Source organism: Peromyscus maniculatus, chromosome 11 (assembly GCF_049852395.1).
Source record: "Peromyscus maniculatus bairdii isolate BWxNUB_F1_BW_parent chromosome 11, HU_Pman_BW_mat_3.1, whole genome shotgun sequence".
Lineage (NCBI taxonomy): Eukaryota > Metazoa > Chordata > Mammalia > Rodentia > Cricetidae > Peromyscus > Peromyscus maniculatus.
The window spans coordinates 37,967,422-37,993,641 of record NC_134862.1 but is presented as its reverse complement, the minus strand read 5'-3'; the positions used below and the strand labels follow the sequence as shown (position 1 = coordinate 37,993,641).

Sequence of the window (26,220 nt, the reverse complement as noted above, 5' to 3'; positions counted from 1 at the left end):
TGTGGTGGTGCACATCTGTAATACCTGCACTTGGGAAGTAGAGGCAGGCAGATTGGGAGTTCAGTTTTCCTTGGTTACATGAGTTCAAGGCCAGCCTGGGCTGCATGAAACAATATCAAAAATAGCAACAGAAGGTCAGGGGGGGAGCAAGGACCCCAGCTGGCAAAACCTAGGAGGATTTGTTTTTTAAAAAATCTTTTTAAATGTCTGTGCTTTTTTTTTTTTTTTTGAATGTATGTGTACATACCCACAAGTCCAGAAGAGAGCTTCAGATTCCCTTGGAGCACTGGATGTGGTGGCATAGTCTTTAATCCGAACACTCAAGAGGTGGATCTCTAGGAATTCCAAACTAGTCTGGTCTACATAGTTCCAGCCCAACCAGGGCTACACAGAGACTATCTCAAAGAGGGGGATTGCTCAGTGATTAGGAATGCTTTCTTTCTTGCAGAAGGCCTGATTTTGGTTTCTAGCACCTACATTAGGCAGCTCACCACCTCCTGGTATCTCTCCTTCTAGCCAGGGAATCCAACATCTTCTGACCTCTGTGGGTACCCACATACACAGAAAAATAAAATTGATCTTTTTAAAATTTTTTTCCCTTGGAGCTGAGGATCAAACCCAGGGCCTTGTGCTTGCTAGGCAAGTGCTCTACCACTGAGCTAAATCCCCATCCCCAATATTGATATTAAAAAACAACAAGCAAACCCGAAACACAACTCTTGGAGCTGTAGCTACAGGTCTTTGTGAGCTGTCTGATGTAGGTACAGGGAATTGAATTCCAGTCCTTTTGACAGAGTAGCATTGCTCAGCAATCTCTCTACCTCCCCCCCACCCCCCATGATTTGTGATGATGGAGTTGCCAGACATGGCAAGATTTGTGTTGTTGAAAAGTTCGGCCTATTTGCGTATGGAGAGTGACTGGTGCCATTGTCCAGACAAGCCAAAAAGTCTACTGCATTTGTAGACTGATTACTCAACACCTACTGTACAGGCAATGATGTTGGATTGTAAAGATGAGAACCTTACCCCAGTTTTCTAAGGTGATAGTGTCTAATAAGACTTAGAATTTTGGTTCTGGGGCCAGCAAGATAGCTCATTGGGTAAAGAAGCCTGCCTCTGAGCCAGACAACCTGTGTGGTAGAAGAGACCCGAGCTGTTCTCTCAACTGCACAGGTCCCCCCACCTCAAATATATGTAATTTTTGAGAAGTTCTATGCTAGAGATGTACAGATATATCACAGGTACTCTGCAGTGAGGATGACCCTGAATTTCTGATCCTCTTGCCTTCATCTCTGAAGTGCTGGGATTACAGGTATGTGCCATTATAGCTCACTTATGCAGTGCTGGGGATGGAGCCCAGAGTTTCACGCACACTGGGCAAACTTGCTCTCTACCAACTGAACTACATCTCTGGTGGTCCCTAGGATCACTACTCTTGAATTGCAGGGCCAAATACTCTCCCCTTCTGATGCCAATGGGGGTTGAGAGCCCAATATGGCAGCTTTGGCAAACATTAACATAAGCCTAGGAACTGTAGCCACGCAGTTGGATTCTCCAGAAGGTAATGTATGGTAACTGCTTTTTCAAGTATGTTTGAGAACGTGTCACCCACCTTGGAGATTAAGGATAACCCTGAAGGTCACTGACCTCTATTTGTTAACAGTAGCATGCCAGCTAAGCCTTTTCATTTTCACAATCCTCTTCAAGCTGGTGTAGTACCTACTCTTCAGGAGTGGCTCTGTGCAACATTTGTTGGCCTCCTGAAATTCATTTAGCCCCTTTGAAGATATCTTAAAATTCATGAGCCTGAATGTAGCCATTATGAGACCATTAGTTCTGCTCCTTGTGAGCTGCCTGTTTTTTCTTAGTTGTTCTTTTGCAGAGCTGCCAGCTTAAGTTGTGCTGGGATCAAGAAAAATGGGTCTTGGCGGTTCGTGCTCCAGAAGAGAATTTGACATTGCTGCTGCCATTGTTGCTGTTATAGCAGTGGCGGCCACAGCTGCTACTGTTTCTGGGATTGCCATTTCATAATTGGTTACTACAGCTAGCACAGTGGAGACCCTGGCAGCAAAAGTAGCTACCACAATTAGTTAATCTTTCATTCTATTGGGCATGATACATTTAATTCAATAGTTATATACATTATAAACTCAAGTTCCACTCGCTTTTGGGATACCATCTTACAAGGACTCCAATTTGCAGTAAGGCTCGTTAAGAAAGGGAATGGCTCAGTTGCCTTTAGCCTACTGGCTATGGGTGGGTTAGGACTTCTGTTGGGTCTTTTCTGTGTCGAACACACAGATTGCAAGCCCAACACCACTTTGAGATCTTTTTTTAAAATTTTTTTTGGAGCTGAGGATCGAACCCAGGGCCTTGTGCTTGCTAGGCAAGCGCTCTACCACTGAGCTAAATCCCCAACCCCCACTTTGAGATCTTTGGCAGCAAAAACTCTGCAGCTCACACACAACTGAGCCTGTATGATAATGAGTATTCAGAGATGGGTAATTCCTGGGGGGCACTCACCAACCTAAGACAGAGCGACTGTGTGGCCTGCGCAGGCATCTCCATGACGGGTAAGGTGACCTGCTGACGTCCCATGCAACCTAAGTCAGAAGCTCATTTTTTAGTAAAAGGGGGACCTGTAGGGCCCTGACCCCCGTTTTGTGTAACTGTTGCCCTGCTTGCTGACCTTCACCTTGATATCCTCCCTATGCTAATTCCCTGCCAGGTTCCACCCTCCTGAATGCTTATGGGAAGTTCCTTTTCTGTGTATCCTGCATAATGGGCATTAACAGCTTAGATGCAAGATTGTAAAACATCGTAGCGAACTTCTGCCCTCTGGGGTTCTCCCTTTGTGCTGTAAGCCTGTATTTAAGACCTCCTCCCTCCTTCAATAAACGGCATTCAGCATTAAAAAAAAATCTGACCCTAAAATATTATAGGCTTTCCACAGGGGGTAAAATATTAGGTGATAAAAGAGCAACTTGAACACCAGCTCTGAAGTACTTTCACAGCAGTGCTCTTATTTGAGATAACTGGATGACTTACAGGTGGGTAGCATACTGGGGTGGGCACCCTACACAAAAAGGTACAATTACTGGGAATGACAGAACAGGATGGTATGAGGTTTCATCACAAACCATGTATTCAGAATGATGCTAACTTAAAAGACACAAATTGCTTTTTAATGGAAATTTCCCTATATTTTTAGAATACAGGCGACTAAAGCCATAAGTGAAACCAGAGACTACTGTATATGATCAAATCCAAGCATGTTACATAGTATATGATAAATCAGCCTCTATTGTCCTAACCATAACATGTGGCTAATTTGATGTCTAATCCTTGTTTTTCAAGACAGTCTCATGATGAACCGTATAGCAGAGGATAACCTTAATTCTGGATCTTTGTGTCTTCACCTCTTGAGTGCTGGAATCATAGGTGTGCACTGTCCAGACCACATTTTACATTTAATTTCTTCAAGCTTCACTGGACTATCACTTAGTGACACATTAATGTGTTATTGTAACACATTAATGTTTTACACTTACTTCTTCATGTGGATGCATGTGTATGTGTAATATGGGTTGCAGGCCTGCCGTGGTATTCACATGGAGGCCAGATGACTTGCAGGAGTTTGCTCTCCTTCTACAGTGTGGTTTCTGAGGTGTGAGGTTTTTGAGGTGTGACTAGTCAATAGTCAGGCATGGTGGTAGGTGCCTTTACTCGATGGGCTATCCTTCTGATCCAGGAATACCAGCATTATTGTTATTTGAGACAATCATACTGTGTAGACCAGGCTGGTAGAGAACTTTCAACCATTATCATGCCTGTCTCCTGAGTGCTGGAATTACAGTCTTGGGCCACTATGCCTGGCTTCAATTATTTTGAGGCTTAAGTGAAATGTGTAAACAGAGGTTGGAGGTTTCTACCTGTACAGTGTTCATCCTTTTGTCATGTGACCCCTGTATTCCAGTCTTTTTGAGGATGGTCACTCCCAGTCAATGGAGGCTTTCTTGGTGACATCTTTATCCCTGTCTTCAGAAAGCATATGAAACCCCTCCCCCATCACAGTAGACTTGATTCAAGTCAGACCAGCAAAAATTTCAGGTTGGTGGCCCCAGGTCTCATGCAGCCCAGGCTGTCTTCAAACTTGCCAAAGATGACCTTTTGACTCTTTTGTTTCCACCTCTCTAGTGCCAAGATTTCATGTGTGTAACAGCACACCTGGTTTATGAGGTGATGGGGATCATCAAACTTAGGGCTTTCTGAATGCTAGGCAAGCATCGTGCCAAGAGAGCTACATCCTTAACCTGGAGGACTTATTTGTGTGTGTGACAGTGTGTCAGAGGTCAGAGGGCAACTTGCAGGAGTCAGTTCTCTCCTTCTACCACATAAACTGGAAAAGGCACTCTTGCCTCAACTTCCAAGTGCTGTGATTATAGACATGCACTACCACACATGGTTTAAGGTTTGTGTTAAACAAGTAAATTTCTTAAGCAACAAGAGAACTTCACTTTGCTAATATTTTATCTATTTCAATGCTTCCTTTCCTCTTTCCCAAAGAACTACCTTGACCACTTTTGTGTTTCTGACTCAGGCTTTCCTCCTGTCTTTCCTTTATGCCTTTCCAATATTCCTATGCCAGGAAAAAAAAAAAAAAATCAATCGCGAATGAATGAGTTAGAAGTAAGTCAGCAACAATGCGCTCTGCTGCATGAGCCGATGAGGCCCAAGGGGGCAATGCAGCTGCAGAGTTTGACGCTATGAAGGCTAATGGGTTCAAATGTAAGTGGGAGCTTGAGGTTTTCTTTCATCATCAGCTCTCAAAGCCTCGAGAATCGCAGACATGGGGCCAGCTTCGAGAAGCCGGGTACTGGAGCATGAAGACTGCTGGCATGCAAGGATCAGACCACCTTCACAAAGACCCCCTGCTGGCCTCTGCTCAAGTCTTACGTTGACATTTTCCTGCTGCTGATGTGGAGAATAACTTAGCTGCTTTGTGCAGTAGTGTGGATGTGCTGCCTTGACTCACACCAAGCACACAAGGAGGGTGGGTTTTTATTCTGAGGTCTCTTTCCACTGTTCACAGGTCACAAGGCCCTCACTGGTGACATCAGGAAAAGTAACTTCCCTTAGCCTGAATGGGAGTGTAGGTCCTCTTCTGTTGTCAACTGTGATACTGTTGTTTCTCATGCTGCTTTTGGTGGGTTCTCTCCTCCTGCCTTTATGTTTCTAGAGACTGATACGCAACAAGTGCTTTCACCTGATGAACCACCTTCCCAGCCCCTAAAGAGGCTTCTAATTGAAAAAAGACAAAGTGGGTCTACATTTGTAAACATTTATTCTCTTGAACTGAAAAAGGCTTGCATCAGCACATTGTACAGCCTTGCAAAATTACACAGAAACTGAAAATAAGGTTCCTTGTTCATAAGTGCAATGAATCTTGGATGTCCAGTAATCCGCTGCAAACAATGAAAACAAAATGAAACCACTTAAGAAATTGTCAGCACTCGTCAAGTGCATTTCCTCAGGAGATAAAATATCCACAGAGGAGGATGCAGATGAGTGGCATTTAGTTATTGGAAGGACACTTAAAAAAAAGTGGAATAATTTTCCTGCCTAGGATGATTCCTATTTCTCTGTAACCTAAGTGGTTTGATTAAGAGGCATTGAGAACATAATTACCTTACACTTAATGGCCATACTACCTAAATGAAGAAGGAAGGACTCTGTTGGGGAGTTCTGGATTTCCTGGAAAACTTTTCTGTGTTTAGCAATTCAGTGGAGGAGTAATGTCTAGTTGTGGGTCTCCTTAGCACCCTCAGCATCCCCCAAAGGATAGTTTTGACATGGTTTTGACTTGGTTATTCTACTCCTGCATTCTTTTTCTCCCAAAGTCTGAGTTGGTTCACACTGTGCTGGCTGCAAAAAGAAATACAGGTTGCAACTGGTTATAATCACTTTGAAGAATAATTTGCTGTATTTGCTGTACAATAGAGCTTTGGATCTGATACAAGAATTCAGAAATATAAAACAAAATAACTATAAAAGTTACGAGGCATCTGAACAGCATTTCCTTAGAGAAAGCTGCTATCTCTGTATCATTCCTGTGTGGGTTCCTATAGTCACTGGGGTGAAATGATATCTCCCCCTCCCTTTACTGGGTCCCTGGCTTTTCTTCCAAAAGCTGTAACATGTGGCCGCACATCCCAGGAGTCTATATATTAACATCCACTCCACATATCAAGCCAATCAGATGGGAGAGGACAGGGGATTCTAGAGGGTCCAAAGGTGGCTGGTTTACTGAGAACTTGCCCTTTCCAAGATGTGGAAGTCGTAGTGCTTCTTGCTCATTCTCAGCTTGAACTTGTTCACTGAGTGGATCTGCTTCTTCAGTGCATTCTGTGCAGCTGAGATGGAGGGGAACGTGGCTAGGACAGTGTAGGTAGAGGCCAGGTCACTGGGTTTAGAGCGCTCGGGGTTGACAGTGCTATCCCCACTGCCACAGCACAGAGGATGACGACGGAGCTGGGGCTGAGACTGGGGGTCCCGAAGCCATCGGATCTTGGCGCCAATTTTAAAGAGTTCCCCAAAAAGCTTCTCGGCTTCCATTCGAGTTATTCCATCTGGTAGTTCCGTGATTTCTAAGACCTTGCCAACAACTAGCATGGAAAAGGTGAGAGAGTTAATGCATACCTACCACCAGGGAAGCTGGATCAAGAATGTTGTCCCCCCCCCATTATGACATTATGAAAACTCACAAAATCTCCTTTTCTCTTGAAAATCATTCCACCTCAGCATTAAGTGCCAAGGTACTGATCTCAGTCTTGACAGATAAGGTATAGCACTATACAGTGGCATTCTCTAGACCAGGTTCACTGGGCAAACCTTTTCTGAGCTTCCCACTCCCAGTATGAGATAAAGAGAACAGCACCTGCCCTCCCTATCCACGGCTGCTCAGCACTACTGAAGTATAAAGGCAAAAGCACTTTACCACAGAAAGACAACTTCCCATTGACTGTTTTCTGATGGTGAGAATGAGCCCTTTCTCCCCCTGTTCCTCTAGACACATCTTTTCCCTGTGGCCCTCTTTCTTGCTCCTAAAGCTACCTGCCAAGGCCTTACTATGTATACGCTCACATCATATCTAAGAAACGGAAGGTGGAGATGGAGTAATTTCTAGGAACTTTTGAAAAGAACTCTGGAAGAATGGAGCCCATTTTTTTTTATGGTGTGGTGGAATGAGTATTCAGACCACTACCTATGGACACACCTGCTTCGCCGGCTCCGAGGTCAGTGGATGCAGCTTTCTTAGCTTGTCTGCGTCCTCGGTTTCCATGCCTGCTGCCAGACTGACCCTAGGAAACCAGGAAGAGTTGCAAATAAAGTTGTCATATTTGAAAACACAGCACCTAAACAAACTTTGGGTTCGTAGCCTTGGGCCTCTCCCTCTCAGCTCACTAGGACCTCTCCAGGAGGCTGTCTTTCATAAACAGGGGTGCTCTACCTGTGGCTACCCCTATCTTCTGCTGTCAGTAGTGAAGCACCACTGAGCTGAGTAGCTGCCACCTTGTCCCTTGCTCTGTCCTACACTGGGCCAGTGCTAACAAGTCTCAGCAGCTGGCTGAGGCCTTCACAGAACTTAGCCAGTGCTAACAGCTGGCCTCAGCACCTCTGACGTTCTCAGAAACAGTTAGGGTGTCTAGCAACCAAGTCTGTGGAGTAGGAAATGCCCATCATACCTGTTGGTGTGGAATGTGTCCATGCAGAAGAGTAGGAGGGTTGTACTGCAGGGGTTGGCCAAGCAGTGGATACCTGGCATCTCCTGAAAGTCATTAAAAACACTTTAATGGTTCCCTCTTTTTGGCTGTAATGTACTTACCAGAGTTTGCTAACTGTTCAGAAAGAAGATAAACATAGAAAACATGTTTGGTGGGAAACAAGTATACATATGGGTGTATTTTTAAAATTTATTTGTGTGTTTGTATGTGTGCCAATACTAAATAAATTATGAGGGCGTGTGGAGGCCAGAGGACAACCTGTGGAAGTTAGTTTTCTCCTTCTACTATGTAGGTCCTAGGGATTGAACTTAGGGTCATTAGAATTGGAGGCAAGTTCTTTTAACTGTAGAGACATCTTACTGAGACAGATGTACTTTTTGTAAAATGAAAAAGTTCCTTAACTTCTTCAAAGAGCCAGAGTAAGCTTCTGAAAGGAGAAGAGCTAACTGTTGGCAGGGTTACAAAAGAGGGCTGAGTGGTAAGGACAGGAGAATAGGAGAAGGGATAGAGAAATTACATTGTATGCCTTGAAACTATGCATTTACTTAAAAAAAAGTTTTGAGGGTTTTATTACCTATGTAGCCCACGCTGGCCTCAAGAACAAAGAAATCCAATAGCCTTTGCCTCCCAAGAATTGGGATTAAAAGTATACACCAGAAACGGCCAACTTATTTTTAGTTCTGTGTATATGAGTGCAGGTGCCCAAGGAAGTTGGAAGAGGGTACCATATCCTCTAGAGCTGGAGTTACATTGTTGATGTGCTGCCCAATATGGATGCTGGGAACCAAACTCAGGTCTTCAACAAGAGCAGGACTCACTCTTAACTGAGACGGCATCTCTCTAGCCCCATCCTTTACTTAAAAACAAAGTCCTTCCATTTATATTTATTATTTACTGTGTGGGCATAAACTTTTCATGACACAAGTGTGGAGGACAACCTGCAGGAGTCCATTCTTTCCTTCCACTAGGTGGGTCCTGGGGAATCAAACTCAGGCTGTCAGGCTTGGCAGCCAAGTCAAGTGTCCTTATATGCAGGGTCATTTTGCCAGCCTTTCACTTAGTATTTTTTTTAAGTCTTTTTTGTTATTTTGCCCCCCACCCCCACCCCTCCAGCTGAGGACCGAACCCAGGGCCTTGCACTTGCCTAGCAAGAGCTCTACCACTGAGTTAAATCCCCAACCCCTCACTTAGTATTTTTAAAAACTAACTTTAAGTATGCCCATGTGTGTGTCCTTATGTGGGTATGTATATAGAAAAGCAGGTGTCCCAGGAGGCCAGAGGTGTTGGACTCCCTCGGAAGCAGAATGACAGGCAGTTGTGAGCTGGTTGATTTGGGTGTTTTTAGTAAGTACTTGCTTAGAGAGAGTGAATGACTTGGCTTTTCAGCATCCCTGGCTCGCCAACTAAACCCACAGGGGTGTGGCCGTCAGGACGCAGGTCTGCGTTGGCTCTCTTCCACTCACACGGACTGCTGTCATAGTAAGGCAGGAAAGCAGTGCTGCTTTCATCCGTACTCTCCTTTTAACAGGAGTCCAGCAGTTCAGCCATCACCAAGTGCCAAGGACGCGTGTACAAGGCATCTTAGGCTCATTCCTTCAACAGCATCCTGACACAGAGAAGTGGGGCACAGACTTCCTGCCTGCCAACAGGGATCCTTTCTTTCTTTCTGAAAAATGATTACTTTTATTATTAATTTGTATTTATGTGTGTGCCTGGTGTCTGCAGAGGCCAGAAGAAAGGGGAATCCTTTCGGACGGGAGGTAATGAAGTTGGTGAGCCATGTGAGTGCTGGAAACCAAACCCTGGTCCTCTGCAAGAGCAGAAAGTGCTCTTACCAGCAGGTGTCACTGGACATCAACCCTGCTGTTATCTTGACCTTGGACCCTCTACCCTCTATAACTGTGAAAATAAATGTCTGGTCTTTATAAATGAAAAAAAAAAAAAAAAAAAAAAAAAAAGAAAGAAAGAAAGAAAGAGAGAGACAGAGACAGAGACAGTGCTCTTAACTCTTGAGTCATTTCTGTAACCCCAGATATTTAAAGACAAAACCAAAAAACAACCTGAGACTGGGTCTGACAGTGCAGCATGGCTAGCTTAGACTTACCATGTGGACCAGGCTGGCCTTGCTCTCATAGACGACCTCTTGCTATACCTCCCAAATGCTGGGATTTGCATCCATGACTAGTTGGGAAACCGTTCTGATGAACTGGATGGGGGCACTTGAGCAGCTCCCTGGCAGGACATACCTATCACATCCTCCTCTAAGTTCTGTCTGCAGAGCAGACACAACCCAGGCACAATGTAAAGTGTGAAGACACACACAAGTTAGAGTTGAGTATGTCACAATGGTGAAATGAATACAAATCAATAATGTTCAAAAGCTTAGAATTCATAGAAAGTTGCTTAAAAATTTGACACCTGATAGGCAATGGTGGCGCACGCCCATTTGGTTGTATATGACAGAATTTATTTCCAATATGTTAAGATTGAGTTGGCAATAATCAGAGATGATTCTTTATAAAAGGCTGGACTAGGTGCTCATCACCATTTCAATTTAGTAATTTTTTATTTCAAAAATATGTACAAAATCATGAGTGTGCATGTATATCTGCATGTGTAGTGATATATTATGTACCCCAATAAAGCTTGCCTGGGGATCAGAGGACAGAGCCAGCCACTAAATTAGACAAAGAGGTCAGGCAGTGGGAGCACACACCCTTCATCTTATCACTTGGGAGGTAGAGATCTCTGAAGTGTGGTGTTCCATAAATTCTAACAGTAGTGTAGTAACCATGACTACAAAATAGCAAAGGATATTTGCATTCTCCCAAGAGCTATCCTATTATTTCCTTACCAATTACTTCTACATCTCATTTCCACCACATTCTGATTTCTAACGTACAGATTAGATTAACTCATCAGCAGGCAAATTTCATATAATTAGGATCCTTATATTCCTAGATTTTTGTTTAAAACAATGAATAAGATTTACATATGGCCTGCTTAGTTCACTTATTTTATTTTATTTGAGACAAGGTTTCTCTGTGTAGTTTTGGTGCTTGTCCTGGATCTCGCTCTGTAGACCAGGCTGGCCTCGAACTCACAGAGATTCATTCACATGGCTCTGCCTCCCCAGTGCTGGGATTAAAGGTGTGCACCACTACCTGGATTAAAGTTTTTTTTTTTTTTTTTTTTTTTAAAGAACTTTCTTTATTCATAGAACAGGGGCACATTAAACTTTGTATAATGCTTACTGAATCAATTTCTTAATAAACAAACTAAAAACATAAAACATTGTGTACTGTTACCATGGAGGAATTACTATGTTTCTAATTAAGCATTAGCACCAAGGCTGATAACATGAGTTTGATCCCTGGAACAGGTAGAAGGAGAGAAGCAACTCCTGCAAGCTGTCTTCTGATTTTCACATGTATGCACATACTCACACAAAATAAATAAATGTATGCAGTTACACAGAGAAGAGTGGCAGGTGTCATCAGGATGGTTACCAGCTCTCTGAAGCTGTGACTAGTTTCATGAACACTTACCCTGCCCAGGAACAAAAGGTCTAGCGAACTGGGACATGATGGAGAGCGGTGGTCCCGACGGACGGATGGTCTTTAGGGTGGACAGCTGAGCTGGTGCGGGTGACTGCACTGGGGAGATGATGGGGCTGCTCAATTGAGGGCTGTGCTGGAATCACAGCAGAGGGGAAATTAGGAAACACTGGGCAGGCTGTTGCACAATTTCCTTTTGGACAAAATATTTTTTATTCATCGAATTATAAACTGATACCTGCTTCAAAAGTTAAATCATTATGAATAATCTTTACCTTCAAACACCAGCAACAGATTATTCCTATGCATATGCATTCACACATCATTATTACAAAATGAGAACAGACCATTGTTGAAACCTGTTTTGTAACTTGGCAATGATGTTGCTTTTGCAAGAAAAATATATACCTATCTCATTCTTCTCTAAATTAAATGTTTACAAAATTTCATTTCAAAATAATTTCATACTTGGAAAATAGTCACAATATAATACATGCAAAGGATTTCTAAGTTTCCTAAATGGTGCTAATGTTTTCTTTTCTTTTTGGCAGTCTTACAGTATGGCCCTGGCTAGCCTCAAACTCATTGGTGATCTTCCCAACTCTGCCTCCTGTGTGCTGGCTTACAGGGTATACAATGCCTTATTCAGGTTGTATCTTCTTTCTATTCATTTGCTTCTTCTCTAACAATTATCTGACTTTGTGATGTGAGAGCCTTCTGATAAATATGCCGTTATACCACCATTATATAAGCATTAAAGTGCACTTACAAGATCACTGAAACAATGCTAGGTGACAGGAATTTTTGAGCTCCAAAATAATCTATTTTCTTTGGAAGGCAATACTGGATTGAACCTAGGACCGCAAACATCCTAGGACTCTACCAGTTAGCCACATCCATAGCTGACCATGACACTCCTGACCAATGTTGTACACTACTGACTGAAATGATGATGTAGCATACAACATATGCACTTTTTTTTTTTCTGAAAATAATTTGAGTGAGCAGCTCATGATACTCCTTTAGGAGAAATTAATGTGTATTCTCTGAAAATAATGACACTTCATGCTTTATTATTTTATGTATGCAGGTAGTTTGCCTGCATATACTTATAGCACTATGTGCTAGCCTCAAGAGAGCATCAGATCTCCTGGATTCACGGACAGCTGGGAGCTGCCATGTGGGTGGCTGGGAATCGAACCCAGGTCCTCTGGAAGAGCAGCCAGTGCTCTTAACTAATCAACCATCTCTCCAGTCCCCAACATTTTCGTATAAAACCACAGGACCATCACTAAGACATCAATAGCATAATACTATGATCCAAACCACAGAGTTCTTTCAAATTTTGACAGATGTCCCAATAACGTCCTTTTTAATAACAGAGAGGCAGTAACATCTCCTATATTTCTGGAATTCAGACTAGAACCCAAACTGTCCTGAGCTAGATAGAGCTCCTGTGGTGATCCAGTTCATTTGATCTGATACGACTTCTCTTTCAGAACTCCGACATCTTTGAAGACTCATTTCAAAAGATTATTTTGAAGACTTTTTTCTTCTCCCTGAGATAGGGGCTCAAGCCCAGGTTGGCCTTGAACTCATAATTATTCTGCTTCAGCATCCTAAGAACTGAAATTACAAGCATGTATCACCACTGTGCCTGGCTTGCTGTACCATCTTTTACTAGACAAAATTCTAAAAGTGGATTTGTGAACTAGACTTTGTACTTTGTGTTTTAGAAAATGGGAAAATGTCACCAATTGGCATTCCAAAAAGAGTTGTAAGAATTTATACTACAACCCAGAAACACTAAGAGAGCTTGTAGCTAGGTGTTTGCTAACATTTTAAATTATGTCTGACTGAACTTGCCCAATTTGAAATATGAAGTATTTTGAGATCAGAGTGAAGCTCAGTGCTAGATTACTTGTCCAACATTCATTAGGCTCTGGACCTACGCCTCAGTAACACACAAACACACACACACACACACACACACACACACACACACACACACACCCCAAATCAAATAAACACAGTTTAATTGTTTAATGGTCATTGGCTATTTATAGTCTGTTAGCAAATCTATATATGAACTGTCTGTGTGTTCAGCTATGATTTTATCAAATATACTTGAAATCTTTTTTTCTCCTGTTTTATCTTTTAAAAAGTCTTAATGTGAGCTGGACGGTGGTGGCACACACCTTTAATCCCAGCACTTGGGAGGCAGAGCCAGGTGGATGTCTGTGAGTTCGAGGCCAGCCTGGTCTACAAAGCAAGTTCCAGGAAAGGCGCAAAGGTACACAGAGAAACCCTGACTCAAAAAAACCAAAAAGAAAAAGAAAAAAAAAAATTATATATATATATATATATATATATATATATATATATATATATATATATATATTGCCTTAGTCATGGTGTTTCTTTATAGAAATAGAAACGTAATGAAGACACCTGGTTTTTGATTCTTTTTCTCTGTCAAACTTGCAAGTCTACTTCAGCTTTCTGAATGCTGCAAATTTAAAGACATGAACTAGCATGCCCAGCTCTCTTCTGATACATTTTTAGGTCAAACTTATTTGGAATATAAATAAGTTGGAAAGTAAAAGTGAGGTATAAGAATCAAGAGTTTGAGGCCAGCCTAGGCTATAGAAGATCTCATTTTAAAAGTTGAAAAATAATATTTGAATATTGATATAAACGTCTGGATGTAAGGGCTGTTCAAATGCCCCTATTAATCATAGAAAGACTTCAAATACAGTGTTATCATCATACGTGATGAAAGGGTTGTTTCTAAATTACAAACCAAACCACATGTAGTGGCTTATAGTTTTAATCTCAGGGAGGCAGAGACAAGTAGAACAATGTGATTTCTAGGTCACAGGACGGACTACACAGTGAGACTCTGACTCAGATAACAAACACAAGCTCTTACCTGGACAATATTGTCTATGCTGCTAAATTCCATGCACTTCTGCCCTCTCTGGTGGTCACAGTAATACTTGTTTTGTCTCCACTGTGGGGGTGAATGTGCCCGAGACTGTGGATTGTTTGGGAGGCTGAGCTGCATCATCACCATTCCTCCACCAGGTGGCTGCTGTGGCACAGCTGGAAATCAGGATAATGAGTACACGGAAACTGCATTTCAGCAGCTAACGGTTATTTCAGAACACTAGGAAAACAACATTAACTTCACATTTCTGAATTAGGTTTTATAACTATGTATACAAGCTAGATTTAAGCTCTCAGTGTAGCTGCGCTACATATAAGTGGTGTGTGTTTAAAAAGGCATTAAAACAAAGCCTGGAATCCCAGCACTTGGGACCCTGAGGCAGGAGAATCATGCCTAGGTTAGCCTGGTTTATGTAGTGAGAACCTATTTCAAATAAGCGAAAATCTAAACTTTCAAGAAAACAAGCAAACAAGCAAACAAAGAACTTCTAAAACAGCAGCGGGGATTCGTCAGACCTAAATATCTGGAAGGACCTCATAAAGAACAGCACAAAATGTATACTTAAATGTTCCTAACTTTTAAAATACATGTTTTCCAAATACAGACAAATTTTGTGAGTATGTTAGCAAAAATAAAGAGGCAGGCACATCTATGTGAGTTTGAGACCAGCATAATCTACAAAGAGTTCCAGGACAGCCAGTGCTATACTAAGACCTTGTCTCAAACAAACAAACAAACAAACAAACAAACAAAACAAACTGCTGTGGGATGTTTTTTTGTATGCTGTGAATATGTGTAGCTCCCACTGGATAATAAAGCTGCAGTGGCCTATGGCAGGGCAGGATGGAGCCAGGTAGGAAAATCCTAAAGAGACAGCGAGAGAAAAAAGGCAGAGACACCAGCCCACTGCCCAAGGAGTAACACCATGGCCATGTGGTAATATACAAATTAATAGAAATGGGTTGAGTTAAGTTATAAGAGCTAGCTAGTGGGCTGGAGAGATGGCTCAGTGGTTAAGAGCACTGGCTGTTCTTCCAGAGGTCAAGTTGTCCTATCTCCTTACATGTGCCATTACTCAATGCATGTGTCTTTGTGTGTGCATACGCACACAATATAAATATATTTTTAAATACTTTGGCAATGGTATGTATACAAGAGAAATAAGAAGGGACCCTTGTTTACATATCTGTACTGCACAATTAGCAAAGTGTTTATTAGGGGAGGGGTGTCTGTCTCGCTCAACAGTGCACATGTGAAGATCAGAGGACTATTTTCAGGGGTCGGCTTCCCTCATGTAGGTCCTAGAGATCAAATTCAGATAGGACATCCTGTTTGGCGGCAGGCACCTTTACTCACTGAAAATGAAGGCAGAAGAATGGGCCTGGTATTAGAAAGGGAAGGTGTGAGCTGCACATGCCAACCTGACTCAACACAGAACATGAGACATCTGAGAGTATTGTATGCCAGCACTCTGAGAGCTAAAAACCACTCAGCTCTCCTCAAATGAACCACGACCTCTGCGTCAGCTGTCTACACATACCTGCACACTGGTGGCCTTGGAGTTGTTGAGAACTGCATGGCGACGTGGTTCTAGGAAACTGTCCTTGTTCTGACCCTGGATGTTGTAAGTAACCGACTGCAGAGCTGTAGGATTCAACACCAAACACAGAAAACAGTACAATGAAATGCAGATGACTGAAAGTCTGAAATAAACATTCCTCCAAATCTATTTAAATGGATATATTTTTCAAACTGGCAGGCAGGAGTCAAACCTCATTTTAACTCTTTTTTGAACTGTGATTACTCAGTAAAAATCACTTTACATTCACAGCACCAACTGAGACACCGAAAATCAAATTCCTAACCCTATCACTAAAATTTTTACCATTATTCTAACATTTCTGTTGTAGTGTTCAAATAGTGATTTTAAAACAAGAGGTCACACTGGATGGGGGTGCATGCCTTCAATCCGAGCACTAGAGAGGCAGAAGCAGGTGGATCTCTGTGAGCTCAAGGCCAGCCTGGTTTACAGATCGAGAACCAGAAGAGCCAAGGCTACAGAGTGAAACCCTGTCTGGAAAAAAACAAAAAAACCCAAAACAACAAAAAAAGAAGTCACTAATTTATAAATAAAACATAGTGTGAGTAGAGCTCATGGAACTACATAAAAGAGAAGGTGAATATGAAGGAGAGGGGCAGGGGCATATGAGAGGGCTTGGAGGGAGGAAAAGAGAGGAGAAATGCATTTAAATTATAATCTCAAAAGTAAAAAAATGAGCAATTTGACAATACTCCAACTCAGAAAAAAAATGTTATTTCTTGAAAAATGTAGTAAACTGGGCAGTGGTAGTGCACGTCTTTAATCCCAGCACTCAGGAGGCAGAGATGGGATCTCTGAGTTCGAAGCCAGCCTGGTCTATAGAACGAGATCCAGGACAGCCAGGGCTACACTGAGAAACCCTGTCTCGAAAAACAAACACCAACTCAAAAATAAACAAAAGGAAAAACGTAGTAAACATAAAGGCAACAAAACACTCTGACATATTCTAACATAAAAACAGGCAAACATAGAAGTCAATTAGCCAGCCGGGCGGTGGTGGCAAGTGCCTTTAATCCCAGCACTTGGGAGGCAGAGGCAGGTGGATCTCTGTGAGTTCAAGGCCAGCCTGGTCTACAATGTGAGTTCCAGGTAAGGTGCAAAGCTACACAGAGAAACCCTGACTCAAAAAACCAACAAAACAAAACAAAAACTTAAGTTCTTGAGATATTTTTGAATAGCACTTAGAGTCAAACTAATATGAGTTTACTATAAATCTTCACATTTTTCCCTTTATAAATTCTTTCAGGATGATGATTGGTCAGCAATCCTAATCTATAATACCAGCCTGGTCAGTCTCCATTAAGCCATTAAGCCATCTTTCAGTAAGGATCACTTCATAACACAATAATTTCTTGGAACTGTCTCATATAATTGTACTAAAAACATTACTTTGAACTCGATTACCCAATGACTTAGAAAACACAGATACATGTCAGAAGATAGATATGATCAGTCAAATCCAGAGACAGGCAGCTCCTAAGACACATACAGAATTTACAAAACATGTATGGGCTATATTTTCTTATGTAAAGAATTGAAAAAAAAAAAAGAAAGAAAAAGAAAAAAGAAATGGCATGATGGACATATGAATTTAAAAAATCTTTAGGGCTAAATATACTGAAATGCTCATGAATAAAATAATATGATGATACCTGGGATCTAAAGGATGAGCTGTAGAGTTGGCTCAGTGGTAAAAATCACTTGTTGCTCTTGAAAAGGACCTAGGTTCCATTCCCAGCATCATAGCTCACAACTGTCTTAAAATCCCAGTCCCAGAGGATCCAATGCCCTCTTCTGACCTCCCAGCATAGCAGGCACGCATGTGGTGCATACACATACATGTAGGCAAACATGCAAACACATAAAATAATAAAATAAATAAATCTAAAAAAAACAAACAAACCACAAAATACTATAGGAGGGGGCAGAAGCGGAAGTTTAGATGAAAGTACAATAGTCACGATAAGTGTTAAGTGTGAACACATGGGGATTCTATATGTATTTGTTTACATTTACATGTTTAAAAATGCCCCAAATGGTGTTAACAATGTGTAGCATTTTTAAAGTTTTGTGTTCAGTTCCTGGCAACATACACACAGATTCATATGGATTTCAGGCCGATGATTCCTTAATAACAATTAGCTTTGCCGCTTAAGTGAAAGTAAGCCAGGAATTTCCATTAAATGGAAAGAGAAAGTAATTAAAGGGAGGGTTTAATAGAGTGATTTGAGGGGCTAGAAAAATGGCTTAGAGGTTAATAGTGGTTTTTGTGCCCCCCCACTACTTATTCTGCTGTTAATTATGCCCAGAACATACTACATGAATATGAGTGACCTATAGAAATAATACAGCTTAGGCAACAGTCTGGAGGATTTTTCAGGTTTCCTTGGCCCACAGAGATACCCTCACCTGATCTTGTTCACATGCTTGTGGTCTACTCACTGTGAGGTTTCTTGATCTCCACACATGTGTTATAGCACTTGTGTGCCCACACCACACCACACCACACTCATGTAATAAGTAAAATAAACAAACCAAAAGTTGTAACTATTAAAGGCACGATTATTAATAGGCACAATGTTGTACAGACCTCAAGACAATAGTCATCTGGCACAGCTGAGGATTTATGCTTTACTACTTTTTATTCCTTTCTAGGCTAAGTGTTAGGAACTTTTAATAGATGGTTATAATGTCAGAAATATTGTGGTCTTTATTCATCTGAAGCAGAAGTAACATTTTCTGTAAAGAGTGTTATTGTTTTAAAAACTGCTAATTACAAATTTCTACCTAGAAAGATCCTTCCTTAATTCTGTATATGATACACTTAGATGCCAAATAACTGCTGTAATTTGTCTAGACGCAAGAGTGACAAGACACACACTCCGTTCTTCAGGTGGAGCCCATGCCAGCCCTGACTGGGCTATCTACAGGTGGAATAGAGGAAGGCCGCTTCGTTATAGGAAAGGCAGTCTAGTATCCACACGCAGTTAGCTTACTTCAGCTCACAAAGCTGAATACACCCAGAGATGGGGGCAGCATACTCCTCTCTCACCTTTCCTCATACTGTTAAGAGTTATCCTATCTGAAAGAAAGCACTGAAGACAGCAAACAAAGAAAATCCTAAAACTCCGCCATCCTATCGATTTCTGTAGTTTGACCTTCCCTCACAAAAGCACTTCAGGACCATGGAAAAAACTCAGAAGAGTATAGCTATCTTTAACTTTGTTCAGCCTTAGCCAACATAGGAAGGACTGTTTTACTAATGTTTTCTGATATGTTAGCAAAGAACGCTCTGACATTCTACAAATGGAGCTAGCTTTAGAAAGAGTTCATTCTGACCTTGCTTCCACCTCCCTGGTGCATACCACACCTGGTTTAAGTAGAACCCAGGGCTTCACACATGCTGGGGCAAGCACTCTCCCAGCTGAGCCACACCCTCTCAGGCCCTTCAATTCTTTTTGGTGGATGATATGACATCTGACTGTGACATCAATCTTCATGTTAAAAGGGCAGTTTCATTTATGAAAAAATGGCCTCATTTTACTAACCAATCTCAGGACAGAGAAAGGGTTTGCAAATTTTTAGTTTGCAGAAGTAGAATTGACATTTGTGTTGCATGTATGACGAGTGACGACCTTTTATAGTTAGTTTTTCATCTAACTGTTTACTTTTCTGCTGATTGATAATTGTTCTACTTTCATTGCTGGTACTGTGATTAAACACCCCGACAAAAAAGCAACTTAGGAGAGAAAGCTCACTATTCCCAGTTACACTCTATTATTGCAGGGAAGTCTAGGCATTGGAAACCTGACACAAACTGTCACATCACATCCACAGTTAAGAGACACGAATACACGTGTGCTTCACGCTCAACTAGCTTGCCTTTTCTACTCCTACAATTCAGGACCCAGTTGGGTGGTGGCGCACGCCTTTAATCCCAGCACTTGGAAAGCAGAGGCAGGCGGATCTCTGAGTTTGAGGCCAACATGGTCTACAGAATGAGGTACAGGACAGTAGGAGCGACACAGAGAAAGTCTGTCTTGAAAAATACAAAACAAAACATAAAGAACCAAATAATTCAGGAACCAGGGAATAGTGTGGGCCCCCTTTTAGGTAAGTCTTCCCACATCAACTGAGGCCAGCAAGACAACTCCACCCTTACCCCCAGCATGCCCAAGGCCAGTCTGATCTAGCCATTCCCTCGTTGAAACTCTCTTCCCAAGGGATTCTGAGTTGCACCAAGCTGACAATGCATGCTAGCTACTGCAGTAAATGATGAGGTTCAGAGCACATTAATGGACACACAGGAGCCTTGCCTGCTTCTCAGCCCCCCTTGTACTGCTTCTGCTCTGTATGTCATTCTTCAAACTCTTAGACTGAGTCTCAGCCTCAGTCAATTTGCTGGTACCTCAGCCCTAAAGCTGAACCCATGAGAACAGCTACCATACTGTTGTGTGATATTCTATTCTGATTGTGTTCTGACAAATAAAGCTTGGAGTTGGAGGGCGAGGCCAGCCACTAGGCAACCAAAATTAACCATAGATGTTTGGAGGACTGTAGAGAGAGGAGACAGGAAGTAGTAAGGTGGGGGCAGAGAGAGGATCTCAGTCACTTCTGGACAGAGGAACTGGTGAGGTAAATAGTGACTGTGGCTGTTCCTCTGCTTCTCTGATCTTTCAGGTTTTTACCCCGATATCCGACTCCTGATTTCTTATTGATAAGATTAATGAGAATAATGCTTCACCATACACTGTCAAAGGGAGGGACAGTATTTTTAGGGATAAGCAAATTACCATTAGTCAGTCATAAAGGGTTCAGGAATATCCCAAAAGAGATTTATTTTATTTATGTGGAAGCCAGCTGGAGTTATAAGCAATTATTAGCTGTAAGAAACAGGTGCTGAAAACTAAACTCAGGTCCTCTAGAAGAGCAACAAGTGATCTTAACTGCTGAGATATTTCTCCATCCCCTATTCTTTTCATTTTTAACTAGGTGTGGGTGTTTGCAAGTGGGCACGTAAGTGCACGTAAGTACAGGTACCTGTGCAGGCAAGAGGCATTAGATCCCCTGAAGCTATGGAGTTATACACTGTGGTGAGCCACCAAGTGCTCTTTACTGCGAAGCCATCTTTCTACACTCCATTTTCAAAGATTTTAAATCCATGTAAATTTCTATTTTCAAATGGGCTGGGATAATCAGCTCATACGAATGTTTAAAAATTAGTAGAAAAGGGCCTCCAGAATAATGCAGCAGTTAAGAACATAGCTGTTCTTACAGAGGATCCAAGTTCAGTTCCCAGCACCCACCTGATGGATCACAACCATCTGTAACCTCAGTTCCAGGGGATCCAATGCCAATTTTAGCTTCCCCTGGGCACTGCATACATGTGTTGCATTTACATACATGCAGAAAAACACACATACATAAAATAAAAATAAATAAATCTAAAAAAATCATTAGAAAACGAGAAAGCATCACACCTTTTGTTTTGTAATTTATTTAACTGTAGCCCTTTGGTCAACTTTCAGTGGTGCAGCACACAATGCTCCTGTGAACAGTGGGAAGCCAGGAGTAGGCTTTGGAGTCACACTCACCTTAAATTGCTTTGTTGGCCAGATGGAATGACACTGTAGTAGACTGGCATCCCTGTCGTGGGCAGAGACCCTTGATTAGACTGGTTAGGGAACACAACAGGCTGTTGGTAAGTCTGATGGGCAATTCCTTGAGAACCTTGAGGCAGTGAAACCTAGAATTTGAAAGACAATTTAAATAGAAAATCTAAATCTTGTAGATGTTCATGTTAAGTTCCTATAAACTTGTAAAGTATTGTTAGTAAGAAAAGGTCACCACAGTACCACCATAATAGTCTACGTGCCCTTGGGCCAGCTACTGTTTTTGACTGACACGAACCACATAATTTGATTTTTGAAAAGTATGATTTATTCTTAAAAAAGAATGCCCGAGCCAGAGGATGATCATGTGACAAGGAAGAGACATCTCATTTCCCTCAGGCAAAGCTGACAAGGATGCAGGGAGGGTATCAGTGATGCACACTAGGTCACAGTGAGGGCTATGGAACTTTGGCCACCCTCACTTAACTACCCATGAGACACTGCAGTTCCACCTCAGAAATGCTGCAAGTGTGTTTCCAGCAGAGGTAAGGAGAGACTGCTCTGAACGCCTAAAGGAGTTAGCTCAGCAAGCATCTGGGAAGTGGATTTTCAATTCTCCACAAGAAACTGGATAGTCATGTTAGATCTCTACTTCAGTTCTCCAGCTTCTAAATCAGAAACCACACAGGCATCATAAGGTTTCCTGATTTATAATTGTACCATAAAATTATAGTGTGATATAGTGATTTTATTAAATAAACCCAACATATAAACTTATGATAGTGATAATGTCACAAGTGATGGTAATGGTGATAGTGAAGGTCAACACTACAGTGCACTTATTGCCAGGTTCCAAGTGCTTGGTGTATTATCTCATTAAAACATTCCGGACAGTCAGGCCCGGCGGCAGCCAGCAGAGACATTCAGGCCCAGCGGCGGCCCACAGAGGTAGACAGGCCCATGGCGGAGACAAGCAGACGCAGGTAGGCCTGCAGAGGTGGTCCGCAGAGGTAGACGGGCCCGGCAGCGGCGGCCGACAGGGACATACAGGCCCAGCGGCAGCCGGCAGAGACATACAGGTCCGGTGGCAGCCCGCAGAGGCAGACAGGCACAGGGACGGAGACAAGCAGACACAGCTTGGAACAGGGACGCCCCTAACCCCAACACCTGGGGAAGAAGCTATCTCCGTGGGTCAGAACCAGAACGAATCTGAACACTTCGTCTGAGGACAACCCAGGGCCCAGCGGCTGATCCTGTGAAACCCAACAACTTGGAGGTGTTGGTGAGACTACCCTGCTCAGCTGAAACCCATCTGGGAGAGGATTCAGATGCCTACAGTTTGAAGTCTGAAGAAACAAGATCAGCTGAGGAGTTGACAAATGAACAAAACGTGACCTGGGAACACAGAAGAAGGCGCTACCCAGCCACCAAACCAGATCACCAGAATCATAAGTATATAATTCACCGACTGAAATCACCTGCCCCTGAAGAAATAGCACAATAGCACCAATTTAACCAAGAACCACTACTAAACCAAGACTAAAAATTAGAACAAGAGAGGCACTCTCAGACACAGACACCACCTGCACCTCCTGTATCTTATCAGACCACCATGCCTTAAGGTTAGACCTCAACAACAACAAAAATTATAGAAAACCCACAAACTCATGGAAACTGAATAATGCCCACCTGAAACATCAATGGGTCAAGGAAGAAATAAAGAAAGAAATTAAAGAGTTCCTAGAATTCAATGAAAATGAAAGTACAACATACCCAAACTTATGGGACACTATGAAAGCACTGCTAAGAGGAAAATTCATAGCTCTAAATGCACACATAAAGAAGATGGAGCAATCCCATACCAATGAATTAACAGCACAACTGAAAGCTCTAGAACAAAAAGAAACAAACTCACCCAGGAGAAATAGACGCCAGGAAATAATCAAATTGAGGGCTGAAATCAACGAAATAGAAAACAAGAGAACAATACAAAAAAATCAATGAAACAAAGAGTTGGTTCTTTGAAAAAAATCAACAAGATAGACAAACCCCTAGCCAAATTAACCAAAAGGCAAAGAGAGAGCACCCAAATTCACAAAATCAGAAATGAAAAGGGAGACATAACAACAGACAACGAGGAAATCCAGAGAATCATCAGCTCATACTTCAAAAACCTGTACTCCACAAAAATGGAAAACCAGGAAGAAATGGACAATTTTCTGGATAAATACCACATACCAAAATTAAATCAAGACCAGATAAACATTTAAATAGACCAATAACCCCTAAAGAAATAGAAACAGTCATCAAAAGTCTCCCAACCAAAAAAAGCCCAGGACCAGATGGTTTCAGTGCAGAATTCTACCAGACTTTCAAAGAAGAACTAATACCAATCCTCTTCAAAGTGTTCCACACAATAGAAACAGAAGGAACACTACCAAACTCTTTTTATGAGGCTACAATTACCCTGATACCCAAACCACACACAGATGCAACAAAGAAAGAGAACTACAGACCAATCTTCCTCATGAACATTGATGCAAAAATACTCAACAAAATATTGGCAAACCGAATCCAAGAATACATCAAAACAATCATCCATCACGACCAAGTAGGATTCATCCCAGGGATGCAAGGATGGTTCAACATACGGAAATCAGTCAATGTAATACACCATATAAACAAACTGAAAGAAAAAAAACCACATGATCATCTCCTTAGATGCTGAAAAAGCCTTTGACAAAATCCAACACCCCTTCATGATAAAGGTCTTAGAAAGAATAGGAATACAAGGAACATTTCTAAACATAATAAAAGCAATTTATAGCAAGCCAACAGCAAACATCAAATTAAATGGAGGGAAACTCAAAGCGATACCACTAAATTCAGGAACAAGACAAGGCTGTCCACTCTCCCCATATTTATTCAATATAGTACTAGAAGTTCTAGCTAGAGCAGTAAGACAACAAAAGGAGATTAAGGGGATACAAATTGGCAAGGAAGAAGTCAAACTTTCACTATTTGCAGATGATATGATAGTATACATAAGTGACCCCAAAAACTCTACCAGGGAACTCCTACAGCTGATAAACTCCTTCAGTAAAGTGGCAGGATACAAGATCAACTCAAAAAAATCAGTAGCATTCCTATACACAAATGATAAAAGGGCTGAGAAAGAAGTCAGAGAAACATCACCCTTTACAATAGCCACAAATAATATGGATAGGTAGGATTAACATAGTAAAAATGTCAATCTTACCAAAAGCAATCTACAGATTCAATGCAATCCCCATCAAAATCCCAACACAATTCTTCACAGACTTGGAAAGAAAAATACTCAACTTTATATGGAAAAACAAAAGACCCAGGATAGCTAAAAGAATCCTATACGATAAAGCAACCCTTGGAGGCATCACCATCCCTGACCTCAAACTCTACTATAGAGCTATAGTAATAAAAACAGCTTGGTACTGGTATAAAAACTGACATACGGACCAATGGAATCGAATTGAAGACCATGACATTAATCCATGCACATATGAACACCTGGTTTTTGACAAAGGAGCCAAAACTATACAATGGAAAAAAGAAAGTATCTTCAACAAATGGTGCTGGCATAACTGGATGTCAATATGTAAAAAAATTACAAATAGATCCATATCTGTCACCATGCACAAAACTCAAGTCCAAGTGGATCAAAGACCTAAACATAAATCCAGTTACACTAAACTTAATAGAAAAGAAAATAGGAAGCACTCTTGAACGCATTGGCACCAGAGACCATTTCCTAAATAAAACACCAACAGCACAGACCCTGAGCACAACACTTAATAAATGGGACCTCTTGAAACTGAGAAGCTTTTGCAGGGCAAAAGACACAGTCAATAAGACAAAAAGACAGCCAACAGATTGGGAAAAGATCTTCACCAACCCCACATCTGACAGAGGATTGATCTCCACAGTATATAAAGAACTCAAGAAACTAGACATCAAAGTACTGAACAGTCCAATTAAAAAATGGGCTAAAGAGCTAAACAGAAAATTCACAAAACAAGAACTACAAATGGCTGAAAGACATTTAAAGAAATGCTCAACATCCTTAATCATCAGAGAAATGCAAATCAAAACGACTCTGAGATACCACCTTATACCTGTTAGAATGGCTACGATCAAAAACACCAATGACAACCAATGTTGGAGAGGATGTGGAGCAAAGGGAACACTCCTCCACTGTTGGTGGGAATGTAAACTTGTACAACCACTGTGGAAATCAGTATGGCAGTTTCTCAGAAAATTAGGAATCGAACTACCTCAAGACCCAGCCGTCCCACTCTTGGGCATATACCCAAGGAATGCTGATTCATACCATAAAGATACATGCTCAGCTATGTTCATAGCAGCACTATTTGTAATAGCCAGAACCTGGAAACAACCTAGATGCCCATCAACGGAAGAATGGATGAAAAAAATGTGGTACATATACACAATGGAGTACTACTCAGCAGAGAAAAACAATGAAAGCATGAAATTTGCAGGCAAATGGATGGAACTAGAAAAAAATCAGCCTGAGTGAGGTAACCCAAACCCAGAAAGACAGTTATGGTATGTACTCACTCATAGGTGGATTCTAGATATAAAATAAAGAACAATCAGACCACAACCCATAGAACCATAGAGGCTATATATATATAGCATGGAGGTCCCTAGGACGACTGTG

General features: G+C 41.6%; 1 protein-coding gene and 1 non-coding gene across 15 annotated transcripts in view; both read right to left on the bottom strand.

The window, feature by feature from the left end:
- Positions 1-2,345: 2,345 nt before the first annotated feature.
- Trnaa-agc (transfer RNA alanine (anticodon AGC)) lies at positions 2,346-2,418 on the bottom strand. The gene has a single exon. It is a non-coding gene; the product is annotated as a tRNA-Ala (tRNA).
- Positions 2,419-5,327: 2,909 nt separating this feature from the next.
- The window catches only part of R3hdm1 (R3H domain containing 1), an 88,529-nt gene continuing 67,636 nt past the window's right edge, over positions 5,328-26,220 (bottom strand). For 9 of the 14 annotated variants that reach the window (XM_076547273.1, XM_076547277.1, XM_076547276.1 and 6 more), the window contains 8 exons: positions 21,486-21,637; positions 15,832-15,935; positions 14,274-14,446; positions 11,333-11,477; positions 7,746-7,828; positions 7,277-7,361; positions 6,315-6,665; positions 5,328-5,921 (listed from right to left, as the gene is read on the bottom strand). In XM_076547273.1, the coding sequence (XP_076403388.1) occupies positions 5,800-5,921; positions 6,315-6,665; positions 7,277-7,361; positions 7,746-7,828; positions 11,333-11,477; positions 14,274-14,446; positions 15,832-15,935; positions 21,486-21,637 (1,215 nt within the window). In that variant the 3' untranslated portion in view covers positions 5,328-5,799. Of the gene's footprint in view, positions 6,666-7,276; positions 7,362-7,745; positions 7,829-11,332; positions 11,478-14,273; positions 14,447-15,831; positions 15,936-21,485; positions 21,638-26,220 lie in introns of all 14 variants that reach the window. The other 5 variants (XM_042258050.2, XM_006996286.4, XM_076547281.1 and 2 more) reach the window with 3 other exon arrangements.